General features: G+C 37.1%; 1 protein-coding gene across 2 annotated transcripts; it reads left to right on the forward strand.

Moving 5' to 3' along the window:
• The first annotated feature begins 1,237 nt into the window (after nt 1-1,237).
• Nucleotides 1,238-22,705, forward strand: LOC127410366 (G-protein coupled receptor 176-like). Of its 2 annotated transcripts, XM_051645584.1 has the most exons (6): nt 1,238-1,488; nt 1,854-2,315; nt 11,935-12,187; nt 15,990-17,121; nt 21,646-21,774; nt 22,670-22,705. In XM_051645584.1, exons 2-5 carry the CDS (start codon nt 2,081-2,083, stop codon nt 21,685-21,687), a joined length of 1,662 nt encoding a protein of 553 aa, XP_051501544.1. In that variant the 5' UTR covers nt 1,238-1,488; nt 1,854-2,080; the 3' UTR covers nt 21,688-21,774; nt 22,670-22,705. The 2 variants fall into 2 exon arrangements, with proteins under 2 accessions (XP_051501544.1, XP_051501545.1); XM_051645585.1 differs by lacking the exons at nt 21,646-21,774; nt 22,670-22,705 and having other exon boundaries at nt 1,238-2,315; nt 15,990-19,972.
• The last annotated feature ends 1,575 nt before the right edge of the window (nt 22,706-24,280 follow it).

Consider the following 24,280-nt stretch of genomic DNA (forward strand, 5'->3'; position numbering starts at 1 on the left):
CTATTTAGTTTTTAGAGTAAGAAAGCTTTAAATATTTATCTGTTTCTCACCCAGATTTATCATAGAAGATGTGGATTAAGCACTGGAGTCATATGGATTACTTTCATGCTGCCCTTATGTACTTTTTGGAGCTTCAAAGTTCTGGCCACTATTCACTTGCATAGAATGGACTAAACAGAGCTGAGATATTCTGAACAAAAACAAATAATTTTAGAAGCAGAAGAAAGGCATACACATCTGGGATGAGGGTGAGTAAATGAGAGATTTTTCATTTTTGGGTGAACTATCCTTTTAACAATACAATGGGTGTTTAATGTTTTTAATGCCTGGTGTATTTAGCATTATTTATAAATGTTACTTTATTATTCTACATGCTGTTTATTAAAACGTTTGTAAAATAGTTTAAATATACTTATTGCCATATTTATACATTTGTTTATGGTGTTATTTTACAATATTTTTGAAGGAGAAAACAATCTGAAAATAATATCCCACTTATGAGATCAAATTAACCCAGCATTCCTGTAAAAATGAACCAGAATTTGGGTTGAATAAATAACTAATTTGCTGGGTTAAAATGAACAATCCTACTTGCTGGGTTAGTTTAGCCCAATGTGTGTTCTGTCCCATATTTAAACAGCGGCTGGGCTAAAAACAACCCAATTTGGGTTATTTTTAACCCAGCATTTTTTAGAGTGAAATTATGTTGCTCCTTCAAAATTCAATAAAAAGAAATTTCTCAATCTTGATACCCTTAGTGACTAGAAAAAAGGCACATTTTCCTTAAGGTGTGCCTTTAGGCCTGTTGCACCCTACTGTACTGTACTGTCCTGTGACTTGACGTCACATTTTTGCTTAACTGTTTTCAGTCTATACATGTCTGGGTAACATTTTGTTCAATATTAATTCAGATGAATGAACGAGGTTTAAGCTTTAAACAGCACACTTGAAGCAGTAGAAACTATGAATGAATGAATAAATGAATGAATGAACAATCATGCATTCGTTTGGTGTGCTCACAATATATTTAGCTGTACATTTCATACAGGCTTTAGAGATTCCTCATGGGTTGCCTACATTTTTCCTCTAACCACAAGGAACACCAGCCTTCTTGGTAAGAAACAAGAAAACAAAAGCAGAACATAGACTAAATGAATGCACGTTTTTGTTACGTGGATTCTTTTAATATCTGAACAAACGTGCCTTATTTGCGTAAAGTCGTTCAACCCAAAGCGCTTGTTTACAGCAGTAGCTCGCCAAATACAGGCTCAGTCCAAGTTCTCACGGTCCTCTCGAAGACGACGTGTGACGTTTTATTTTAAGCGCCCTCCTTTCATTTGAAGAAATGGAAAGCGCTATTGCCACTAAAGAGCTAGCCAGGATCCAGAGGTCGCCTCACACACTGACACGATAATTGGCGTTATACACATTTACCAAAATCTCGTTTTTTTTGTTCTTTGGACAAACAATTTGAGCGGTCTCATACGGGTATGTTAGTCATTTCTCTGTGATATTCTGTATGGCTTATCATTCACTGTCTAGGCGTAATTATTTACATATTTTTTTTGGAACCCAGTGCTCGCGAAATGTTGCCTTAAGCAGTATTATTTTAGATCATGTTCGTTTATATACACGGTTTGTTCCACAGTACTGAACAGAAGTTGAATAACGTGGCGCGCGACTGGCGCATGAATGTCGCTCAATTACGTTAATGTCAATGTGAAATGTGCCGTGAAAACGAAAATATGCTTTTTGTGTACTACACGACGGAAAGCCATATGTTTAGTGACAAGATAACATTGTGATACATTTAGTATTATTATTAATATTATTATTATTCTTTTTTACAAAAGCTGAAACATGCCACCTTTTGACATATTATGCGCTGGAAAGATCTTCGACCAACGTTTTTCTACGGTCTCCAATGCAAACGTTGCACGCTTTCAGTCATTTTGAGTAACTGGAGAAAACTCAAGGGACTCGCGCGTTAATCACGATGGACCCAACATCATAACACTCGCGCTCCATTCACCAATTACGTGTACTGAGCCGAAGAATTATAGTGGTGTCTTCGAAATGAATGATGATGGAGGCGGAAAACGGGGAGAGCTGGTTTTCTCTGTCTCAAAACGGAACCACAAATTTGAACGCCTCAAACCTGGGTTTCCTAAATGCGTCGTCTCGAATGGGTCTGTGGGGCGATGCTCAGAATAAAGAGGTGACACGACTGGACGAGATTCTTCACGCACATGAGAGAGCATACAGATATTTCACCACCACCATTCAAGTTTTCATCCTAATCGGTTCCCTTTTGGGTAAGTAGACAAGGACAAGAATGAAAATGTTTGTGAACTGTATTGGTTTTATCTCTAAATAGATATATATTTTTTAAAACTATCAACTAGTTTAATCGTGTCAAACTGCATAGTCATATATTGGCCTATTATAAATGGATAATCGATTGCATTGTGCATGCGAACTAATATCCTTTAATTTGGTAGTAATGTTAATAGTTTACTTTTTGCTCACAAATAGCTTATGCTGGGGTGTGGAAAAATTGAATAAAACATAATCATATTTGCACTGATAATCCAATTTTACCAGATGTTACAGTGTACGCTCAGATCATGTGATAGATCAGAAATTTTAATAGAGCATTTACTGATGCAGGTGTTGTAAGCAGCAAATAATTTCCCTTCACAATCTATGTAGATTTTGTGCAGTATGACACAACCAGGGCTGTAGCAAGGAATTCTGGGCCCCCTGACTTATATTGGTCTTGGCGCCTTTCATATGAAAACATACCATTTAAAATTTATTATGGGCCACCCTGGACCGGTGGACCCTTAGAATCGTTACCACCTTTCAACCTATTAGCTATGGCCCTAAATACACAGGTTTCAACAGGACAGTTAATGCTGGAATTTAAATAGTTTTGATGGCAATTTACATTTACTGAGCACTTTATTAGGAACACCTGGACACCTTCTTATACACGTGATTATCTAATCAGCCAACTGTGTGGCAGTAGTGCAATGCACAAAATCATATGTTAATGTTCACATCAACCATCAGAATGGTGAAAAAAATGTGATCACAGTGACTTCGACTATGGCATGATTGTTGGTGTAACTGCTGATCTCCTGGGATTTTCATGCACAACAGTCTCTAGAGTTTACTCAGAATGGTGCCAAAAACAAAATAACACCCAGTGAGTGTCAGTTCTGCGGACAGAAACGCCTTGTTGATGAGAGAAGTAAACGGAGAATGGCCAGACTGGTTCGAGCTGACAGAAAAGCTATGGTAACTCAGATAACCACTCTGTACAATTGTAGTGAGCAGAATAGCATCTCAGAATGTACAACACGTCGAACCTTGAGGCGGATGAGCTACAACAGCAGAAGACCACGTCTGGCACTTTATTAGGACCATAGTGTTCCTAATAAAGTGCTCAGTGAGAGTATATGCTGTGGACACTTTGTAAAAACAGCTTGACCACTGAAAACAAAAAATAAATAATATTAGAAAATAGCACTAATCAAATGATTAGCGGTGTTTCCAAGAAAATATGTTAAGATGACTGTGCATGTCGTCAGGTTCATAGAACTGAGATGTTGCTGTCACTTCATTCATGTTACAGAGATGCGTAATGTTTGTTGATCAGTATGATGTCACATGCCATGTTGCTAAGGAGTCTCTATACTGCATGGCAGCCACTCACTCTGACAAAAATGATGCCTCACATATAGGTACTCTAACTGAAACAGTACTGATGACAATCTTGTCTTAAATATGTGCATTCATGGCATCCCCTGTACCAATGGAAGTGAATGCCAGATTAACAGAAGATTGGGTAGTTTAAGAGTTTAAACAGCATTAAACACATAGAGATTTTAGTATTAACTATATTATAATATCCTTTTGTGTTGCTTGTTTTCTCTGAACTACGTCAGTGGCAGGGAAGTTTCCTAAGAATCAGCCGAATGAGCCAATGCATGACTAAGTAGCCTGCAGAATGTGTAGTGGTATAAATCTGATAATCTGTTTTTGCACTGAATTAAAGCTCGGTCAGAAGTTTCAGAAAAGTTGTGAAAGTTTTAGACACTCTGGCAGTGGTTTTAGAAAGTGTGGCATTGGGTTTTTATTTTTGGAATTCAGTTAGCAAGCTGACTGACCCATGTGAATTCGGTAACAGGAGGTTGAAAATTCATCAGCTAAAATCGGTCTGTGCTTACCAAAATCCAAATCACTGCCCCTCAGTGGCCGAAGCAGGAAGTGTTGTTGAATGTGTGGGTGTGTCAGCTTCAGTTTCCTGATGAAATGTCCACAGGGTGGCCCCAAAAACGAGTTGTATTTTTTGTTGTAAATGATGTAATACAGTCAACAGGAATGCATATTTTATTAACCCTACCCCAACCCCTAACCCTAATTCAACCCTAAATATAGCCATTACTGGAGTAAAAATGAAATTTTAGAGCAAAAATGCATCGTTGTTTATATGATCGCGACTACTTCCTGGTTCCTACAGGACTAGAACCCTTGTCTCAGAGGTTGCTCATGCAACATGCTATCAGTAATGCCAGAGGGAAAGGTAATGAGTTGAATAATTCAGTAAAGCAGTATGGGGTTGATTTCAGGGTACATGAACTTTCGGAAGCTACTTGTCAATTTCCTGTGCAATCATGTTGCAATAAAAAAAATAAAAATAAAATAAAGATAACAAACATGTAACTGAGCTTCAGAGATGTGTGTGCTTCTGATCTGTGACACTCTATGTTGATATCAGAAACACTGGAAAAAGTTCATTGAACTTGTGCATGTATGTATGCGTTTTAAAGTTGCGCGGTATACTGGTACTAACGAAATGTCGTGGTACCAAAATTTTTAAGCGATACGATATCATCTTGTTGCTAATTGTTGTACAATCCTCCAGTATTGTGCTTTTAGCTAAATTTAATGGGATGTGACATTTTTGAAATTTTGAATTTTGGATGTGTGCCAAGCACTGGCGATGACTTCAGACTGATCACATTCTTGTGCTAATAAAGGCTAGATGAAGCGCAACAAAATACAGTTTAACAGAAACCAGATGTCTAGAGACTTTAAAGTTCTTTTTAACTTGACACAGCAACTAAATAACAGTGCTCCTGCACCAGATGCTGAATAAACAAGAACAAAGCGAAAAACAAAGACGTTCGTCTAGCGCGTTTACATAGAAAAACAAATGGTAAACTGGATGGTTGCAAAAGCATTCGGTGTGAACAGCCCCTTACAGTATGTGGAGGTCTTTGGCCATTGCGTCTTGCTCTCTTATCAGCATTTCTCAGATTAAGCAATGGTTTTGTCTGTAAAGGAGTTCAAATTGGAAATGTGTTTCTCGAGATCCTCGCGTTCTGTTGCTTTCTGTTGTGTTCTGTCTTTTTGAACAGCCACTGACCAGGTATCATGAGCCGCTTTACCACCTAGTTTAGCTGAATATCACTGCTATCTGGGAATAATTCTACCCTACATACAGCTGAAATTAATGAAAAACATCGCTGTCAGGGTTGGGAGAGTTATTTTTGAAATATACTCTCCCAATTACTTGAGATTACAGAATACATGCTGTAAAATGTAATTTGTAACGTATTCCGTTAGATTACTCAGGGTCAGTAATGTATTCTAAATACTTCTTCAGCACTGGTAGATTTTTTTCACTTGTTTTGACTAAAAAAAACTCTGCCAGTACAGTAAGACAAAATACACATGTTAAAAATACATTCTTTGAAAAATCTAAATATCTTATGCAGTGTTGTTTCTAAAACAAGATAAATCAAATTGATCTTGTTTTAAGGATTTTTAGATATTTTTACAGGAAAACAATACAAAAATTATTATCAAGAAGACGATTTTTGCCCTAATATCAAAGGTCTTACTAGAAAAAAGTAATTATGATCCAACGTGAATTTTCTTGATAAAAAAATGATCGTGCCTGGTAACATGTACAAATAGCATTTTAGCTTAGCGTAAAGCTGACAATTAACACAAGGTTTACTTCTATTTCTTCTGCTCCAAACTTACTTCAAACATACTTCTCTGTCTGCTCGTATGAATGGAACACATCATAAGAAAGTGTTTCACCGCTGTTCAAATGCACTTTGGATCGCATCATTTATATGTACAAATGTTTTCCATTTGAAAGGACTAAATATTAAATGAAACAAATGAAAATAAAATGCAAAGTAATCTCTTCAGTAATCAAAATACTTTTTGAATGTAACTGTATTCTAATTACCAATGATTTAAATTGTAACGGTAGTGGAATACAGTTACTTATATTTTGTATTTTAAATACGTAATCCTGTTACATGTATTCCGTTACTCCCCAACCCTGATCACTGTTATTATAAAGTTTGAGTCTGTGGTAGTATATACTGTGGCACCAGTGCAAGTGTAACACCATGTTAACACAGAATTGCCTATTGAAGCGTTCCCCCCCTCGTTTGACTTTTGACTCAAAATTTGAGAATATTTTTTTCATGCACTATTTTAAAATGGAATGTTTTTTTTAACAGTCAGGAATGTTCTTTACAATAATATAACAGTGCTGTATGGTTATATGTATTCAATGCACCCTCTTGTGGACTAAGGAAATAATGTCAATTTAAAAAATCAGCTGACATTAAAATTCGAATTTAGAAAATTTTTAAGGTAAAAATTCGAATTTAGTTTCTCTACCCAATTGACAGCCCTAATTCAAAGCTTGATATGGCTAGTGATATCATTGAACAGCAGAAGGATGTCTTTAAATAAATAATATACAGTCTGAATGCACTGCGCGCTTCATGAAAAGGTGCCGTTGTGCTCTCCTATCATACTATCATGTTAAGTGTTTAAGCAGCTGTGAGCACTTTTTGAATACCTTCTCCAGTAATATTTCAGCTTGCAAGTATTTCAGCATTTCATTTGGAGAGCTGTTCAATCGTGACGTCAATTTGTAGGCAAACCTTTTAGGAATACAACCTAAACAGTTCTATGTGGAGCTTATTAAAAACTGCTGTCAAAACACACAGGAAGAACTCCAAGGTCCATCGATATAAAAGCTCTTTTTCACTGGATGCATAAAATAAAAGACATTGTGACATAAAAATATTACTACTGTATAGAAAAACAAATTATATTCACGAAGTTCATATTTTCATTTGATTAAAATTATATGTATTAATTTATTTAAACCGTGTTTTGATAAAACATGATCAAAATTTAAAATGTAAAACACAGAATTTGTAACTGCAAGACTTGTAAAAGAATTAGTAAAAGCAGTTATTTTGATCAAGTCCTTTTCTGTGTACCTTCATCAGTAATCTGAGGCTATTGCTACAACCCTAATGTGCTTTTTTTTTTTAAAAGTAAAAAAAAACTTGTTTTAGCGCAATGGTTTATTGACAGGTAGACATTTTACCCTAGAACTCATTGGTTTCACCTGGCTCAAGCATGAGGACTCATACATCAAATAGGCCTATCCAATGTGGCTTCGCCCAAGGATGTAACCACATATTCAGCATTGGGGTAGACCTAATGTAATAATTTAGTATCAACCATGGAAAAACCCCATATCAGTAGACCACTTTTATGAATATGGTGGTGGGGGGTGGGGGGGGTGGGGGGGGGCCGTCATGTGATGTCCCCCCTCAATGTCAATGGGTGTTACGTCCCTGGCTATGCCGCTGAATGTACAGTAGCCCTAGTACTTATTAAATTAAAACAAGTATGACGGATAAAAATAGATAATGATGGAATTTGTACAACTCAGTCTGTCAAAGTGACAGATATAGATTTTTTTCTTGTGCAACCTCTGAACATGATGTCATGCACAAACATCCCTAATAATTTCATCTCAGCACAACCCTGCTGAAAAGACCAGTATTGATGGTCACCATCTTATGTTGTGTTTTAGGTGCTGGTCTGCCAGCAAGGGATGCTGGTGTGCTGATGTCTGCACCAGGCTTTTAAACTATCTTAACCAGCTTCATCAGAAAGACCATGCTGGTCAAACAGCTTCACCTGTTATGTTTTTCTGGTGAAAAGTATGGCTATGCTGGTCCACCAGCTAGACCAGTACCGAACCAGCACTAACCAGCATTAACCAGCATAAACCAATCTAGACCAGCATGGGAATTGCATGCTGGTTAAGCTGGTCTTTGTAGTAGGGAAAATACCACTAAAACATGTACATCCATGTCAAAAAGCTCAAGTGAGCATGAAAGCAAACCAGATATAGGCAAAATGTCAAAGACATATGTGCATATTATCTCACTAACTCGCATGATCAACATAACAAAACAAATTAAAATAAAAGACTATTAATATTTTTGCAGTTATTGCAATCTAAAACAAACCCATGCATCAACTACACCTCACAGCAATGGCAGACACTTTATTGAAATTATGAGCGGTGCGCTTTAACTAATCCAACCAGCAAAACATTAGAATAAAATTCCACTAATGGAACCCCAGTGAAGTCTAAATACCACTGTTAGCCACGGATGTACTGGAAATCTCTGGGAGCAAATTAACAATCGTCCAACACTGTCAGTGGGCACTCGAATGTCACCAGGGTAATAACACAGAGGCAGCCACAGATGGATGCCTCTGTGCTTTGCCATTACATGTGCACAGTAATGGGAAAAGTTGAAAGCCACAGCCTTTGTGGAAAAGACTCATATTCTGAAAGTGTGTCAGGCATAATAGCGGCCTGGCTAGAGAGCACCTGTCACCTAAGTGCTCTGTTAACATAAACAACTAAGGAGAAGGCTCCATTTTGATTTGAACCGTGTGAATTCCATGATGTCCGTGCAACATTTCTTCAAAGCAAATGAATCTTACATAGTTTTCCACTTGGAATGTCATGTTTCATTTTCATTTTCCCGCAAGTAAAACTGTTATACATGCTCTCCCACATGATTTAGACAGAGCAAATAGTAATAGGAATGTCAGTTTACCATGAATATGGTTATCACTGATAACGGTGGGAGCTCCCAGCAATGGCGCACTGAACTGACATACACTTGGACAGCATTTATGGAACATGCAACCTCTTGCCATGTGTTTGTGAATGCGGTGTAACTGTGAAATACCCGAGAAGTGTCCCACATACCAGCAAAATGGATTTGTCTGTCAGAAACGAGGTTTCTTTTTGCACTTACTCTGAGACAAATCGTTCTGACAAATAGCTTGATAACAACTGAACCATTAGTTATGAAGTCTTCAAGACCTGGAAATTTGGTTCCTAAATTTGTTTCTGAGCCTAAACCCACACAGTAAACACCTCAATATATTAGAAATTTAGCTAATTGTGTAGGCCTTGTTGATACATTACATGTCCATGAGCTTTTGTTTATCAACATCAAGATTTTAGTTTTTAAAGTGTATGATTAAGGTCCTGTGACAGGATTAGTACAAAAATAATTTAGACTCGTCCCTTGTTTATAAAAAGAGCAAAGAGCATGGAAGTTTAAACAGAGCTAGTCCATAAACATTAAAGAACATACTGTTTCAAAAGAACGTAAACTGTACATTATATGTGTTAATATGATTTTAGTGTCATGACATCAGAACGCTGGTAAACCTTGCAATCTGGTAAAAACACCAGTAATTTTTTTTTTCACACAAAAATCATGTTAACGTTTATAATGCTTAAAGGTGCTGTAAGCGCTTTTTGCTGTTCTGGAATTTCCAAGCTGAACTGTTGAATAAGCCACGCCCCCTCTTTCCAAAACTCGCCATCAAAGACACAGTTGCGACCGACACTGAGCAGAACACCGTCATCTCACATTTGTCAAACACAATAGTAGCAAAATAGTGCCCTCAGCTGACAACTGTTATGAAAACATGGCATAAAAATGACATTAAGACACAATATTTCGCTGCAACTACAACACTATGAAAACGTGCAAAATGATTGACAGGCAGAAAGCTTCAACACTGCGGCCCCCACAGTAGTGTAGTCTCTAGGGCATACGCAGGCATACGCCATATGCCCACCTATCTTTTTTAGGATTTTGCATATGCCCACCTAAAATAAATGATGATACGTATGGCCGTCAGAACAACAAGTAGGCATTTTACCCAGAATTTCCAATCTACTGATGTGATGCCACAGCACTGTTGAGTGAATTGTGTTTTTATTTTATTTTTAAAGTGCACAGAGCTTCTCTCTAAATGCACACGGAGCAGCAGGAGGCGGGAGCGCAACTGATGGCATTGGCAAGACAGACAGTCCGACTAAGCTGATCCACCAATCAGAAAGTTCATTTCAGACGCGATTGGATATTGTTAACCAATCATATTTTCCATTTCAGTAAGGGGCGGGACATTTCCAGCGTCTAATGCTGATGCACAAGCATCCCTGGAGTTAACATAATTTGCACTGTAAATTTATTTACCTGCTAAATGTAAATATATACATTTAAATGTAACATATGCAATTAAACTTTGCGAAAATACTGCATGTTTTTGCACAAGTGCTAGTTTTTGATGCTCTTCGCAGATGCTGGACAACTGTGTCCCTTAATTATATAAAAATACTACACTCATATGAGCTATACAATGCTTAACAGTTTATTGCATTTTATGTATGTATTAGTTTATTAATTAGAGTAATTATAAAGTATTAACAATTTTCATTGTAGCCTAATGAAAGGAACATTAATGACACATTAATTTAAATACATATTTAACATCGTTACCATACCATGGTTCTTAGTAGTGCACTGTACACCATGCCAGCAAGAAACTTACCCTGATATACATGTTCATGTGGTACAGTAATTACAACAGCCAATATTATTTTTTTTATGAAAAATACTTGTGTAAATACTTACACATTTTACATATTAATCTTAGAGACCGGGTGCATGTTTTATTTTATTTAATTTTAAATAAAGTGGGTATGCACAGTATGCCCACCTCTTCAGACACTACTACACCACTGGGCCCACGGACACATTTTTGTTTGCTGTTTACGGAGTCTACAGCTGTCACAGAGGCTGGTGAGATATCTCATGACACTTATTTCATTGATATCTTTCAGTGAGGAGGAAAACAATGTGCATACCTTTTGATGAAAAAAAAATCACTTACAGCACCTTTAAGTTATATCGCTATACAGTTGAAACAGCATGTATTTTAACGTTTATGGACTGGCCCCATTGACTTCCATTGTAAGTGCCTACAAGTTACTGTAAATTCTTTTTTATTTTTTTTATATTTATTTTATTATGTGGGGTGAGTTTAAATTATTTTTTGTGGTAATCAACATTATGCCACAAATGCGGTCAATTGAGTTTAAATTGTTTTAAACTTGTAAGATTCCTTTTAATGGTCTTATGTTGTGACAAATTAGTGTTTCAAATATTACAAATGAAAGTACAAATATTACATGTAGCTGATAAAAACCACATGCATAATAATTAGAAAAGGATTATTAACATTCTATTTAAAATAGTTTTAGATCGAGTGTAGCTTGTAATAAAAAAAATAAAATAAAATAAATACTGTAGATTTCATGTCAGCTACCCAAATACCCAGCACACTTTGCTTCTTTGTGCCTGTTCTTAGTGTTTCTATTATTTTACTAATTCCTCAAATCTGCATAACATTTGGTGTGGAAGCTTGTGTGTAGTTCAGAATAACATGAGATTGACAATGTCTTTGTACTGCTATTGCGAACAGGAGTCACAAAGGAAACATGGCTTTTTCCATGCTTTCCCCCTTTACGTATATTAGCTTGCAACTTTCAGGTACCCCATTGCCATGGGAACAGTTTTAAACAATGAGATGGAGGCTATTCATGGCTGTCCCACTTTTTAAACACATTCAGTTGTGTCTCTTTAGATGCCTGACCTGTGCTTGGGAACCTTCAACCTTCTCTCCTCTTCCTCTCCTTGCCCCCAGGCAATGCTGCAGTTCTATGGTGCACCTGTTACACCAATGTCTTCAAGTCTGTCACAAATCTTTTCATCAAGAACCTGGCCTGTTCTGGCATATGTGCTGGGCTGGTGTGCGTGCCCTTTGACATAGCTCTGAGTGCCAGCCCTCTGTGCTGCCTATGGGTCCACACACTCCTGCTGTGCAAGGCCATCAAGTTCTTACACAGGCTTTTCTGCTCTGTCACTGTGCTTAGCTTTGCTGTCATCGCCCTGGACAGGTGAGTGGGCACACATACACTTTGTCTTTCTAATTAAAGGTGATGTGTGTAATTTCTTCCATTTTCAGTTTAATATGCTTAGACAACTATACAGTAAGTCAGTCATTTGTATTTCCCCGTGGTACGGTCAAAACATTACTCTGTTTGTTTGAGATTCCCACCCAGCCTGACACAGCGACACTGGCTCAACCAATGGCATATTTTCGGGCAGGATTATTTGTCTATCTATTTGTCTGACTAATGGAAAATTGCGGGGGTGTTTGAAATTTGTTCAACTCAAAGCAGTCTTTATTTTTGCAATTCTATTTGCCACTAGAGGCTCAGAAATTACACACATCACCTTTAAAGTGTTAGTTCACCCAAAAATGAAAATTCTCTCACAATTTACTCACTCTCATGCCATCCCAGATGTGTATGACTTTCTTTCTTCTGCAGAACACAAACAAAGATTTTTAGAAGAATATCTCAGCTCTGTAGGTACATACAATGCAAGTGAATGGTGATTAGGCCTTTGGAGCTCCAAAAAGGAGATAAAGTCAGCATAAATATTATCCATCAGACTCCAGTGTTTTAACATTCACATTTTACATTTACATTCCATTTATTCATTTGGTAGATGCTTTTATCCAAAGCGACTTACAAAAGAAGAATAATAACACATAAGCGATTCATCTTAAGGAGACAGTAGTACGAAAAGTGATGCATTACAAAGTTTTAATTACATCAGAAAAATACTATCCAAGACAGATTAGAGTGCAACAAGAATAATATAAATAATTTTATAATATTTTTTTATTTATTTTTATGAGTGTATGGTCAAGTGCTCATGGAAAATATGTGTCTTTAGCCGTTTTTGTAGACAGAGAGCGAGTCTGCTTCACAGATGGAGTTAGGAAGGTCGTTCCACTAACGAGGTAAAGTGAAGCCAAAAGTCAGGGAAAGTGATTTAGTGCCTCTTTGTGTTGGTAAAACAAGGCGAAAGGAGATAATGTCAACATAAACATAATCCATCAGACTCCAATGGTTTAATCACTGTCTTCTGAAGTGATCCAGTTGGTTTTTGGTGAGAATAGACCAAAATATAACTTAAAATATAACCTTTTTCACTATACATCTTGACAGCAGTTTCCTTGACGATCATGATTTCAAGCTTGATTACACTTCCTATAGTGCCATCTAGCGCTCTGCACATGCGATTGATTAAACCACTGGAGTCATATGGATTATGTTTATGCTGACATTATCTCATTTTTGGAGCTGGAAAGGTCTGGTCACCATTCACTTGCATTGTATGGACCTACAGTGCTGAAATATTCTTCTAAAAATCTTTGTTTGTATTCAGTAAAAGAAAGAAAGTCATACATATCTTAGATGGCATGAGGGTGAGTAAATGATGAGATAGTTTTAATTTTTGGGTGAACTATCCCTTTATTGCTACGTTCTATTCAAAGTCGGATGTGGTATGTTCAGTCTTGATATCTCAGATCTCCAACCATAAATGCATTCCATTGCCTCATGCTCGGAAGATGATGTAAGGAAGCAAAACTGTAATGCTCCTATTAGCTTAGTAGGTGTACAGAGATGTCTTCTAGCAGCCAAATTGTGGAGGTTGAATACATTTATGCACTGTAAACATTTGTTTACAGGTGTACGATTATAAAAAGAGCTAGCATTTGCTAAACAATTTTATGATCATCAAAGGTAGAAACTTGGACGGGACTCCTTAATGCATTTTATTTGGATAAAAGTGAATGTTTATCATTAGCTGTGTTAATCTCCCTGGGTGCCCTGGGAAAATGTTTGCATGACGTCACACACCTGCATCTCGGCCAAATCGGAGTTGAGGATTTCTGTATGAGTTTTCAAGTTGGATGTCCAACTTAAAGTGCCGTTCTATTGCACATTTCAAAATAGAAAGTTAGTAATTCCAACTTTCCAAGTTGAATGAAACACAGCATAATTCTATACATCTTTTACTACCTACAGAAGAGTAATAATTGTCTTTAAGGTCACTATTATCAGTCTGAACCAAACAATAATTAGAATATTTTGTTAGGATAATATGTTAAATAATCACTTAAGAAAATGTGGAAAATCCTTTCAGTGTGCTCAGAAGCTCAGTTCTATTCAACCCATGGGCACCAGCTGTTTTGCAGGCTAGTGCTTCCATAGCAACGCACACTGCCCAAATCCTTTATCAGTTCATTGAATAATTTATTTTGCTTAGCACAGAAGCTTTTCTTAAAAGCCATAATGTTTTACCTGAAGAAAAAAATTAAACGCACACAAACCATACAGACACATATTATGTAATAGAACATTAACATACTCAAATCCATCCCTGCTGGAAAAAACAAAACAAAAAAACAGCTTAAAATAGCCAAAGGTGGTTTGCTGATGTTTGTTTGGTTTAAGTTGGTTTAGCTGGTCTCTTTCTGTGCCTTTTCTGAATTTTCTTTTTTGGTTCAATATATATATATCTATTTAGGTCTTTTCACACAGAAAACAATTATTTAAAAGTGCTATAAATAAAGTCATCTAAGGAGATGTAAGAGTTATATAATTGTGACCACAGGGCAAACAAAACTAAACCTGAATCAAGTAAATGTGCACTTGTGTACACAGGACTAACATCAATAACATCTTTGATTTGACCCTTTGCCCTTAGAGTGTGCTCTGCAGGAGATCTTGGTGTATGTTTGGGGTTATATATAAAGTACAGGTATTGTCTGATGCTTTAGAACAAATGTGATGACATAACATGACTATAGGTTTGCTTTCCAACAACCCCACTCTGGTATTGATTAAAGGCATTTTCACACCTGGGTCGTTTGGAGCATTTGTATCAGAACCTGGTGCGGTTTCTTACTTATTTTGACTTGTTTAGGCATATATGAATATGGCAATCGCACACAGATCCACACCAAAACAATCTGGATGAGGTAGTTTCTGAGGGCCTTTTTACACTTGGCCACTTCATGCGTTTTTACTGATCGGATAGCTATCTGATCATTAAAAGAGCAAGTGTAAATGCCCTCTGGAACACATTCGAGATGGACTGAAATCCTACCACTCAAGTCACTTTAGGAGGTGGTTTGAGATGCATTCCAGATGAAACTGGTCAAGTCTAAATGCATCTGACTGTTCAAGTCACATAAACTTTACCCCGCCCCGCACTACGTCAGCATAGGAAAAATGCTAAACATAACAGCTGTCACCGAATATTTGCATATGGCTTGCATCACGCAGTAAATAACAAAGAAAGAGACGAATGCATGTTGTAGGAGAGACAGAACATTTTTCCTCATTTATTTGATGCAGATTGCTGATGAAACTGAAACTAAACACTGACGTGAGCGCAGCTGACGCCCATGACATGTCTTACCTACAAGAAGCCCCGAGGGGAAAAACGCAGCACGGCAATACACAGACATACACGCACTGGGCAAATTCACTTGGAATCAAATAATAAAGCACATCTTTTAAATACACTGCCTGGAATTAGCATAATCATGGAAGTGAACTCTGTTTTATTTGCGTATAATGCAGGAATTGAAGATCAGATTTATATCCATTTGGCAGAGACACATTGATGTGGCTAAGTGTAAATGGAATTAGCTTTTTCAGTCAGATAGCAATCTGATCAGTAAAAAAGTGGTCAAGTGTAAATAGGCCCCGAGTACGAACACAATTGCAAATGCAACATTGTAACTATTTTACCCACAGGTCTGAAAATGGCCTAAATTTAATCAGATGCAGTATACATGCTAACAGCAATGCCTTCCCTCTCATTCATTTGCAGGTACTACTCTGTGTTGTATCCACTGGAGAGAAAGATATCAGATGCCAAATCCAGAGACCTGGTCATCTACATCTGGGTGCATGCAGTGGTGGCCAGTGTCCCTGTATTCGCTGTTAGCAATGTGACTGATATCTATGCCACCTCTTCTTGTTCTGATGGCCAATCAATAGAATATATGGTTTACATGGTCACTTACAACATCACCACGCTTATTTTACCACTAGCAGTGGTGTTTCTTGCCATGGCGTTAATTCGGCGTGCACTAAGCTCAAGCCAAAAGAAGAAAGTAATCATTGCGGCCTTGCGCACCCCTCAGAACAGCACTTCTATCCCATATGTGTCTCAACGTGAGGCTGAACTCCATGCCACCCTGTTGTCCATCGTTCTAGTCTTTGCAATCTGTAGCACCCCCTACGCTGTTCTGGTGGTATATCGCGCAGTGGCAGGGGCGGCAAAAGCCTCATCTTGGTTACAACTGACTGCCGTGTGGCTACCAAAGGTCTCTCTTCTCACCAATCCACTGTTTCTACTCACAGTAAACCGCTCTGTGCGGCATTGCCTTCTCGATATGTTAGCACGCCTGCACCGTCGCTATAGCCGAAGGAACATGGTCAGCACTGGAGGGCTGGCTGAAGTTGCCGCACTGGGGGTTGAGACGGTGGCTCGCTCTGGAAGTCAGCTTCTGGAGATGTTCAATATCGGCCAACAGCAGATCTTCAGACCAAATGAGGATGAAGAAGATGAGAATGAAATTTCCTCAGTGGCCTCTGCCAACTTCCAGGCCAAAGATGAAGGACAGGGTGGAACTGGAAGGACAGGAAGGGTGGCAGGAGAGTTGCGTCAACAGCAGTTTGTGGATGGGGAAAAAGAAGAGGGCTTAGCGTTACCAAAACATTCCCCTATTCAGACTTGTGCCTACTCCTCTTCGCAGGTTGCCCCTGCTACACCCACAGACCCTGAGGATGCCACACAGTTTGGTTTTGGGCCATTTGAGCTGCCACCTCATTGGCTGCCTGAAACCAGAAACAGTAAGAAAAGACTACTGCCCCCACTGGGTAACACACCAGAAGAGCTGATCCAAACCAAGCAGCCTAGAGTGCGCCCTGAGAGACGCATCAGTAGAAACAATAAAGTTAGTACCTTCCCTAATATGGACCCATGAAATATAGTACAGTGTACATAATTGGACAAAATAATAAAAAGCCAAGAAAAAAGTAAATTTTTATCTGAAATTATTTTGAGATTTTTATTGATTATTTTTGGGTATCCACAGTTTTCCTGACCAGCCACTGGGTCCCGCTGGACTGTTTTTTGGTTCCAGTCTCCATTAGAAGCAATGTAAAAATGACAGAAACGAGAGAACCAGATGGAGAATAACAAACATTTTAAGTGTTAGTTGGAGTAAAAATGAGTTCAGGCTCAATTCGAAGTAGTTAATGATATCAACATTACTAACCTTGGGCCAGCTTAAACTTTAATGGGTGAGAAACTGTCAAAAGTCTCATCACAAATCTGTAAAGTATTGGCACCATGGAGCCATGTGTTTTTTGATTTGTAAATTTTTTTTATTTTTATATAATACACTAAACATAACATTATCCACTAAAAACATACACCGATCAGCCACAACATTAAAACCACCTGCCTAATATTGTGTAGGTCCCCCTCGTGCCGCCAAAAGAGCGTCTACCCGCATCTCAGAATAGCATTATTCTGGCATCTCAGAATAGCATTAAACGAGATGCTATTTTTCTCACCACAATTTTACAGAGTGGTTATCTGTGTTACCGTAGACTTAGTCAGTTCAAACCAGTCTGTCCATTCTCTGTTGACCTCTTTCATCAACAAGGCATTTCCGTTCACAGAACTGCTGCTCACTGGATGTTTTTTGTTTTTGGCACCATTCGGAGTAAATTCTAGAGACTGTTGTGTGTGAAAATCCCAGGAGATCAGCAGTTACAGAAATACCCAAACCAGACCATCTGGCACCAACAATCATGTCACGGTCCAAATCATTCAGATCACATTTTTTCCCCATTCTGATGGTTGATGTGAACATTAACTGAAGCTCCTGACCCGTATCTGCATGATTTTATGCACTGCACTGCTGCCACATGATTGGCTGATTAGATAATCGCATGGATGATTGTTGGTGCCAGACAGGCTGGTTTGAGTATTTCTGTAACTGCTGTACAATTGTGGTGAGAAGAATAGTATCTCAGAATGATATTCTGAGATGCGAGTTGGCGCTGTTTTGGCGGCAAGAGGGGGACCTACACAATATTAGGCAGGTGGTTTTACAGTTTTCCCTCAATCGCTTTGGCTTATTTTTTGAAACAGTCTTAACATTCTCTAAACTGTAAGTGCAATTTTCACAACTGTTTTATGGGACATCACAACTCTATTGCATGTCTGCAAAATGTAGTAACTCACCCAAAACATTTAGTTCATGCTTCAAAACCTAGTTATTGTGTCAGTAAATTGGCCAATGCCACCAAAATGTCATATTGTGAGACATACTGGTCAAAATGTTTAGAAGTTTTTTTTCACCATGGCAGTCAACCCTGGAAATGTTTGTTATATACAAATTTCATTTTTGTTCTACATTTTTGGTGACACTGACTGCTTACTGTACTATCCAAGAATGTCAGTTTTGTCTAGCTGAATGCTATTGTGTATCACACTGAGCTTTTTAGATACTGATTTCAACAGAAGGTAAAAGTTTACTGGGACAAGTCAATATTGTACAATACTGTAGTACACAGAGGAAGGATATGCACATTTGTATGTATACAGTACATTTATTTTTGTAACAATGTGTTACATGTAAACAGAAAATTCACATTTGCATGTACATTTTTACACATTTACATGTAAAGTCATATAGTGAACAGAAAATTGCCACAAAATGACATCCATGCAAAAAAAAAAAAAAAAAACAACAATGAAAAAACCTGCGGTAGTTCTGTAAAAAAACATTAAATTGTACCTCCTCACAGTAAGTAACACTACAAGTTCCCATCTTCTTGGTAGGTCATCCTGTCGCTCTTGTTGGTCTGGCCAGAGATTTAGCAGACATCACAATCATTCCATGTCATAGACATTTATGGAATATACCTGTATTTCTGACAGATTTTGATAACTGAATGCATCATTTTGCATGTGATGGCTCACATGATGAAAGAATGTTTAGAAGTTGTGAAGAGTATGTCAATTTCACTGAGAATGAACTCATCGGTTTTGATCAGCAAGCCATGTGCATTTAGTTATTGTGCAAATTGTAGACAATTGTACTTACTCTTTTGCACACATGTGCCAAAACACGTGCAATTTGCTTAAATGAATAAGAAATTCAAATCTAGTTTGAACAAGAAACTAATTATTCAGAGATTTGTACTTATTGTTTTGAAAAAAATAATTCTCATTCGAGAAAAGCGATTGAGAAAAACTGTAATGTTGTGGCTGATCGGTGTACGCTGAAGCGAGTGAAAACACTGGAGACCGGAAAATGAAAACAGGCTTCTATTATGGATCGTAGAAAACTTCTGCGTTCAAGAAAAATGTGGATGGAGAAACAGTAGGATATTTTACATGTTCTCTTGCTTTTATCTGTTTGAGCACATTAATAAACATAAATTCATCTCCATATACTGATAAACAACTGAACTGACATAATAGGACATTGATCTTTCACAGGAGATGCAAGAAACAACAATACACTAGGCATGGATTGTATAACATTATTTGTTTTGTTGCAATGGTGAATAAAATTAATCCCATATAATTTATGTAAAGATGCCCATACTGTGTTGAATTTGACTAAAATGTGCTGCTCTACATGACATCTTGAAACAGCACTCAACTGCACACATTTAAAAAAAAAATAAATAAAAAAAAAATTGTATTTGGAACCACAATCTATCTCAAATAACTTCTGCATTAACATTGAAACTGACGCAGTACACTCACAATGGAAGTATTTTAAAGGGATGGTTCACCCAGAAATGAAAATTCTCTCATCATTTACTCACCCTCATGCCATCACAAATGTGTCACTTTCTTCTGCTTAACACAAATGAAAATTCTTAGAATATCTCATCTCTGTAGGTTCTCACAGTGCAAGTGAATGGGTACCAACCTTTTGAAGCTCCAAAAAGCATTTAAAGGCAGCATAAAAGTAATCCAAAGGACTCCAGTGTTTAAATACATGTCTTCAGAAGTGATATGATAGGTGTGGGTAAGAAACAGATCAATATTTAAGTCGTTTTTTCAATAAATTCTACCTGCCCAATAGGTGGCAATATACACAAAGAATGCGAATCCCCAAAGATGAAAGAAGAATGTGAAAGTGGAGCTTGATAGTGAAAAAGGACTTAAATACTGATCTGTTTTCATTGATCATATTGCTTCTGAAGATATGCATTACTTTTATGCTGCCTTAATGTGCTTTTTGGACCTTCAAAATGTTGGTACCCATTCACTTGCACTGTGAGAACCTACAGAGCTGAGATATTCTTCTAAAAATATTTGTGTGTGTGTGTGTGTTCTGCAGAAGAAGGTAAGTCATATACATCTGGGATGGCATGAGGCTGAGTAAATTATGAAAGAATTTTCATTTTTGGGTAAACTATCCCTTTAACCTCTTTATAAAAGGTAAGTTGTGGGTTATATCAATGACATACTTTAAACAATTTAATTCCCTCTCATGTAGATATGATGAGATAGTACAGCTTATTCACAGTATTATTAGTGTGCTGCAATGACCACATACTCTGGTAATGGAAGTGTATCATTGTATCATTGTATAAAACCAAGTAATGAGTTTTTCATCATTCAGCTGTTTTACAGTAATAAAACAAAAAAAACATCCATCATACAGCAAATACTAAAAAGTTAATTAAGCATGCTCTCATTTCATATGACTGAAATGAAAGAATAAACATTTGGTGATATTAAAGAGGGTGACATTTTTTCCATATACAGGTTTTAGTGTCATTAATTCAAATGTCTTGATGGATTTTTAAATATTTTATTTAATGTGCTTGCCAACATGCACTAAACCCTATAAGTAAAGCATGGTAAAATAAGCTTTTAATGATAAAAAAAAAAAAAAGAAAAGAAAAAAGCTAAATTCAATACCTCAAAATTGTAGGCAAGGATTTAATTATAGGTGTTGCCTGGCAACTGATAACTCCGTTGTTTTAAAGCCTGTATCATGCATAATAGCTGACTTCATCGGAAGAGATTTCCCTTGCTTTTTGTTGCATTCTGCCAATTGTTTTCAGTAATATTGTCTCCGATGTTAACCTGATGTTATTTCTATTCTATTTTTGTACTTTTTAAAATTTGAAACTCTAGACACTGTCAATGTCTTATCTGATGTTTTAATTTTAAAATGACAGTGTATAACATACAACTGTCACATATGAAAACATACAAGTATTTGCATTGTTTGCTTTGCCATTGAGGAACTTAATTGTTCCTATGCAGTTACTAATGCCTTATAGCAAATCAGTTTATGCAAAGTAGATAAAATATGATTTCAGTGCATTTTAAAATCTCATTTACAGAAAAGGTCTGGTGGAAAACAGGCCCACTTTTAGAATGCTGTTATGTAGTTCTATAAAATAACCTGCATTTCAAAATGTGCTGTTAGGCTCACAGTTACAGACTCCTAATGCCTCTTCAGAGTGAATGAAACCTTTCTCAATTCTGACTGCCCACCAGCATCCTGCTGCATGATGTACCTGCTCTCCTTTGAAGAGACTATTTGTGGATAATTTTGGTAATATTAAATAAAATATGAAAATATTCTGTACTATACTGTAAATTTTTTATATGGTAAAATACTGTAAAAATTCTGCAGTAAAAAAACGTAAATTAGTTAATGAGTAGTTAATGTGAAATATACGTTAAACATTTGTAATATATTTAAAAAGACAATACATGTAGTTTTACGGTTAAATGTTGTAAAAAAAAAAAAGTGTTTTTAGATGTAAAAAGTATGTTTTTCCCGTATAATTAATGTTTAAAATTTATATTATGTTTAACAAGAGAGTACATGTACTTTTTACAGTAAATTATTGGTAAAATTACAGTAAAAAAAAAAAAAAACAGTAATCGGGCGTTCCCAGAATTCCCTGTGTGACCCATTACATTTAATTATATTTTATGGGAATAGTTATGTTTCTTATTTTTAATATCATTTATGTTCTTTGGGGTGTTCTGTGTTATATTTGATGTAGTTTAGTCAAATAATTTTGCATAATTTTAATTTAACGTGTTACCCTGATGCTGTTAAGTGTTTGTGTGAGTGACTCTGAGCACTGTCTCTACATGTTAATGGGTGATTGCTCCTGATAGGACCCCTAATGATAAACTTCATGTCATCATGTCCCCTTCTGTAATTAGGCTACTACATTGATTAACAATACATTATAAAGTGAAAAGGAGATTTTTACAGTTTCAGAAGGTTAATATATTAAGTTTATCAATTAATAATATAAACAACAGTACTGCACCATAAAATATACCGTAAAAACAACAGTTTTAAACTGTAAAATGTACAGGTTGTTCTGTGTGGAGTGGGGACGTGGTCATGTGTCTGTCACTGTGGAGAGAGGAAGCGGTAATGGCCATCACCTGCTGATTAATGATGCGTAACACGTGTCTCGTTACAGTGGCGACGGAGATGGGCTTGAAAAGGCCGCCGAGAACGCCAGTGAGATAGAGAGAGTCCCAGTCACACAGACCTGACATTCTGTGAAGCTAAACGCTGCTGAACTTAGATATTTAGGAGTTTATTTTGTCCCATATGACTAAAGCTAAAGTAGATACCTTGTTGTGAAGCTGAAGAGTAAATGCCCTGCTGTGAAGCTGAAAAGTCAAAGACTGCTTATTATACTGGGAAAAACCATTAAAGCTTGATTTACCTGCACTGCCATCCCGCTTCCTTATTGTTGAATCTTCTACATTCTGTAAAGTTGTATAAATTTGTACTGTATTTTTTACATAATTATCTGACAACCACAGCTGACAGTTTAAAAAAAAAAGTGTATTTATCACACTAGTGTGCCTTCATTTTTAACCAGGAAGTTTGTTTTTAAATGCTTTAATTTAGTAAATAATTGCACAAAGTCACTTGTGGACTTTATTATCACCAAGTATTAGAGTGGTGGTGGCGGCAGCATAGTGGACTAAAGCACATAACTGATAATCAGAAAGTTGTTGGTTCAATCCCCACAGTCACCACCATTGTGTCCTTGAGCAAGGCACTTAACTCCAGGTTGCTCCAGGGGGATTGTCCCTGTAATAAGTGCACTGTAAGTCACCTTGGATAAAAGCATCTGCCAAATGCATAAATGTAAGTATTGGATTAGATCTTTTTGTCAACTTGTTTTCTTTCAATTAGGTTAGGTTTTGTATTTCTTTTTGTAACTTACTGATCATAGGCCTCATTGACCTGAGCTTATGCACCTCGTGTTTGAGTGAATAAAGCATTCTTTCTGGGTTATTTTGACTAAATTAAACACCATAAGAACGCATCTGTGCTATAACAGAAATTCACAATTTGGCCATTGAAAATGAATGGGGAAGATCACAAAAAACGAGACTTTTATTTTTAAATGAACCAGGGCGAGTGGTCTAGTGTCATGATCAAGGATGTGATCAAGAGCTTCATGCACAGAGAACCACTTGGCCATTGTGCTGCCACAAAGTGAATAATGAGAAAGGCCCTATGACGCTTTATAACTAGTTGTGGGAAAGCTTCTGTATATTAACAAACATTAGCTGCATTTCCACTATCAAGCCAAATGAGGGTGTGCTAATGCGTGCCAGGGCCAGTTGCGTTCTCACTGACACTTCATTGTGCCTCCTCGGGGCTTTCTCTGGGCCAACGGCCAATGGTCTTTTGCCCGCTGATTACCCTTGGGCCAAACAAGGCCAACCGGGGATTGAGGCAGACACAATGTCAAAGGCGGAGTTTCACCAAACTTGTCAGGAGATGTATCCAGTGCACAACGGTACAGACTCGGGGACAAAATAAATAAATAAAAAATGTGGGCACAGTACAAATACGTTCAAATGTACAATGGACAAAGCAGTGCAAAAATAAATTACTTTCCATGTTTCGGTGAACTTTCATAGATGGTGTGCTGGGACATCGTCCCACTTTTAGTGGAGACACAACTCGGGACATCATGACAGTTACAGTCAATGAGTTGTTATCGCTAATTTATCTTGCTAGCTAGCTTATTTTTTAATTAAATATAAACTCAATATTCTAGATG

Source organism: Myxocyprinus asiaticus, chromosome 19 (genome assembly GCF_019703515.2).
Source record: "Myxocyprinus asiaticus isolate MX2 ecotype Aquarium Trade chromosome 19, UBuf_Myxa_2, whole genome shotgun sequence".
Lineage (NCBI taxonomy): Eukaryota > Metazoa > Chordata > Actinopteri > Cypriniformes > Catostomidae > Myxocyprinus > Myxocyprinus asiaticus.